The sequence below is a fragment of the Panicum virgatum genome, chromosome 3N (assembly GCF_016808335.1).
Source record: "Panicum virgatum strain AP13 chromosome 3N, P.virgatum_v5, whole genome shotgun sequence".
NCBI lineage: Eukaryota > Viridiplantae > Streptophyta > Magnoliopsida > Poales > Poaceae > Panicum > Panicum virgatum.
In genome coordinates this window covers 53,124,132-53,128,259 of record NC_053147.1, presented here as the reverse complement: position 1 = coordinate 53,128,259, position 4,128 = coordinate 53,124,132, and the positions used below count along the sequence as shown (strand labels likewise).

Genomic DNA, 4,128 nt, shown 5'->3' with positions numbered 1-4,128 from the left:
TGCTACACTCAAGTGGATGATTTCTTCTTGTTTGATTCAATCTTCATGCTCAAGATCTTCTTTCCACAGTCCATGCACTCTCTCTACTGCTCTGGAGTGGCCTCAGGTATTCATGGTGTCAAAGGCATCTTAAATAACTTGGGGGTCTCCTTATATAGGCTAGAGAATCCACCATAGCCGTTACCTGCCACTCTGCAAAAAAGTATTGAGCATCGGTTAAACTGGTGAGAGGCGTCAGTTAAACCGGTCACTTTAAGCCCAAATAGTAGCCATTGGACTTCTGACACGATGAGTCTGCTGATGTCATTTAACCGACGATTGCACTGATGGGTATCAATTTAACCGGTACTGAAGAGATTCTTATTCCTTCGAAAATATGCTCTCTGGTCAACACCAAGACCAATGAACCGATGCTTCTTTTTCATGTGTCGGTTAAACTGGTGCAATAGATATTTTCGGCAGTCAAAACATGATCTCTGGATAATAGGTACTCTGATGCACTGACGCTGCTAAATTAAACATCGATTTAACTGCTGCAGTTGATTTTTTCTTCTTTTGATCTTCAATTGCACTGACCATTGCACCAATCCTTTATGAAATTATGGCATCAGTTTAACTAGTGTTAGATTTTCATCTTGTCGTTGTCCAAATAACTTAGAGTTGATTTCTTCTTCCAAGAGTTCTTCTAACTTCTTTGAGCTGTCTAGAACAGATCTTGAGCAAGTGTGCATGATTTCTAAGCTAACTCTTGCTAGATCAAGCTATTAACTCAAGAACTCCCCTTAATTGTATGGTCGAAGACTAAAAATTATAAAACCTGAACTAAATCAAGTGCCATTCCCCTCCTTGTGACACTTAATACTAGAATGGTCCTTTATCTTCATGTTCAAGTCCTTGACATGCATGATTATGCAAATTGAGAGGTCTCCTTTCACATTTCATATGAGACATAACTAATAAGAAAGATATTTTATTCAAAACACACGTTATTCATATACAATTGTCTATAATTATTGAAACTTACTATGTGTATATATCGACCTAGATGCTTTCACTTTCACATGGAAAAAGAAAATCATCGGTGGCTTGGCTCTACCGCAGGCCATGCTGTCGTTGTCTTTTTTTTAGAAGACTTGAGCAGACTCGTTCTATAAGAATTTTCTTAGCTGCATCATTTGTACAAACTACAAAGTGGACAGCTTGTCCGTCCGTTATTTAGGCTTACATGCGCCTTGTTTAGATCCAAAAAATTTTCAGTGCTATAATAACTTAGAATGTTTGACCACTAATTCGGAGTATTAAATATGGATAACTGGCAAAACTCATTCCACAACCCCCGGGTGTAATTGCGAGACGAATCTTTTAAGCCTAATTGGACTATGATTAGACAATATTGTGCTACAGTAAACAACCTCTAATGATAGATTAGTTAGGCTCAATAGATTCGTCTCGTGATTTCCCGTCCATTCGTGTAATTAGTTTTATAATTAGATCATGTTTAATTTTTCTAATCTTCGGTTGAAAATTGCTCCAAATTTTTACAGAATCTAAACACACCCCTAATCTGAGCAGTTGACACTTGAGTGTTCCTGCCAGACAAACTCTATCTCTCTATATTAATAGCTCATTCGAGCAGACTAGCTTGCCACCAAGCCATCGAATTAATAGCTAGCAGACCACTGATAGCTCGATAGGAGGGTGAGGAAGCAAGCGCCTTGGAGGCAAGAAAAGTAAGGTTCGTGTCCAGTCCATGCTTCTTGTTCGACTTTTTTGAAGCGTAGTATTCTTCATTATTATCACTAGCTTCTCTAGATTGTACTCCTGCGAAGAGATCGGAGACCGGCGAGATGGTGGATATTGGAACGCTCAGCCGCATCATCAATGCTGCGCGGGCAATCCAAGAAGCAGCGGAAAAAGTTGAGCAGAATCAAGAGGATTGCGAGGATATGAAAGGGCACGTCGCGCTGGTCACGACGCAGCTCGAGCGGCTCAAGAACAACGGGCCGCTGATGATGGACACAACCGTGAGCCCCGCAGTTGCGGCGTTCGACAAGATCCTCCCTGAAGCCCAGGAGCTTGTCAAGGAGTGTCAGGTGAAGAGGAACATCATACATCTTCTGTGTACGGCCGGCACTCTGTCCAAGAAGCTGAGGCGGATGAACAAGAGGATCATGGATAGGACCATGATCCTTATGTGCGCCATGATCGGTCGCCTGGAGTGCCAGCGGCCAACTCAGGAGGTAAATCAACTAACTTGATCAATTACTTTGCTACAATACACCCACCAGTATGTGTGGATTAGACCAGTTTCAGTGGAAGTTTCATGGACACAGTTACATAGACTGGGAACTAAATAACTATGCCAGCAGATAAGTTTCATGGTGATGAAACTTTTCTCATATCCCGTGAAACTCCATCCTTCTCTCTTCTTACCACGTCAGCAAAATTGATAATAATTAATATCATGGAACCCTCCATAAAACTCCCATTGAAACTTGCCTTACCGATCTTTCACTACTCTTTAATTAGTGATGATGCATTTCATTGTGTAGCAAGTTGGTCATGAGCAACCACCAGCTGCCCCTGATGGTGACATGAGCAATCAGCAACCCATCAGCATAGTCAACGAGATCGTCGGTGTTGCGGACCGGATCAAGGAGACGGCGAAGATGGTTCGCCGGAACAAGGACAAGTGCCTTGAGATCGATGAGCGAGCGGGCATCGTCAGCGCCTTCCTGACGCAGCTTGAGAACACGGACGTGATCAAGGACCCGGCGCTGAGCGCCAAGCTGAAGAAGATCGTCAATACCTTCCAGCACGCCTATGAGCTGGTGACGGGTTGCCAGGAATGGAAGAACTTGTTCATGATCTGGCCAGGCCAACTGTCCAAAGAGCTCCACAAGGTGCTGGACCAAATGGTGCTTGACCTCGATGGCATCACGGAGATCAGTATCCGTTACACAAAAGGTACTGGTGGTGCTGCTAACCATTGCAAAAAGATTTTAACGATCTTCTAATCTTTTTTATAAATAGATTACTGAAACAATTAATGTTTTTTTTTGAAAGGGTAAAACATTTTCATTCATTCATAGGCAGGTTACAGAAATGAGTGCAAAGTTGCCCCATTGAAGGTTTGCCAATGCATCTCTTACTGGACAATGCAAATTATGGCTTAAAGCATTACAAGAGAAAAGGCAAGAAGTAGGAATCGAAGCGTGTCTCGCCATCTTTGCAAGCTTGTCAGCCACTTTATTGTTTTGTCTGCTAATCTTCAGGATGGAACAATTTATTCCCTGTGTCACATCTGCAAATTCAGCAAGAACAGGTCGCAGTGACCAATGGCCTGGGCTGTGTTGCAGTGAGGCCGTCCTGGCTGTTTTGGCTAGCACTTCGTTATCTGTAATCAAGTTAGCCCTCTGTAAATTGAGTGCTCTAGCTAGTTTCGCCCCCAAGAGTAGAGCGTTTGCCTCTGCTTGTAGTGGCTCCATTGCTTGCTGTATACCTACCTGAAAAAAGGAACCAGAACAGAGACTATGGCTTGGAGTTGTTAGAATGAAAATACCAACTCCAGTTTGGTTGTAGGCAGCCGATTGTTGCACACATACAGATGCATCACAGAAAATATTGGGGCCCTCTTGAATCTGCACAGATGCATTTAAATTCATACCTGACAAGTTATTATGTTGGCCATGATTTTCATGATCATGTATGGGCAAGGGTTCTTCCATCGCTGCTGCAAAAGAATTGTCAATGGCAGTCGCTTCGAAAAGAAGTCTTGATGTTGTCCAATGCACGTTGTTAAACCTGTGATCATTCCTAGCCTTCCATAGACACCACATGATTGAGAAAATGATACCTGCTGTCATGTTTGGCGCACCCTGCTGCAGCAAGGAGCCTATTTGAACATGGAGACCACTTGTAGAAGATGGCAGATTATCTGATCTGAGGCCTAGGACTGAGCCAAACCATGTAGCCCTAGCAAAGCTGCATTCAAAGAATAAGTGGTTGTCATCTTCTACCATACCACACCTGGAGCATTTTTCATCAATCCTCTGAATTATGCAGTGTATTCTTTTGCCGGTGCCAAGGGAAGAGTCTGAGTAACCTCCATGCAAAAGTTTTGACTCT

General features: G+C 42.9%; 1 protein-coding gene across 2 annotated transcripts; it reads left to right on the top strand.

Moving 5' to 3' along the window:
* The first annotated feature begins 1,651 nt into the window (after positions 1 to 1,651).
* On the top strand, positions 1,652 to 3,642 carry LOC120666167. Of its 2 annotated transcripts, none has more exons than XM_039945955.1 (4): positions 1,652 to 1,735; positions 1,813 to 2,240; positions 2,553 to 2,967; positions 3,093 to 3,642. In XM_039945955.1, exons 2-4 carry the CDS (start codon positions 1,848 to 1,850, stop codon positions 3,107 to 3,109), a joined length of 825 nt encoding a protein of 274 aa, XP_039801889.1. In that variant the 5' UTR covers positions 1,652 to 1,735; positions 1,813 to 1,847; the 3' UTR covers positions 3,110 to 3,642. The 2 variants fall into 2 exon arrangements, with proteins under 2 accessions (XP_039801889.1, XP_039801890.1); XM_039945956.1 differs by having other exon boundaries at positions 3,067 to 3,642.
* Positions 3,643 to 4,128: the final 486 nt, after the last annotated feature.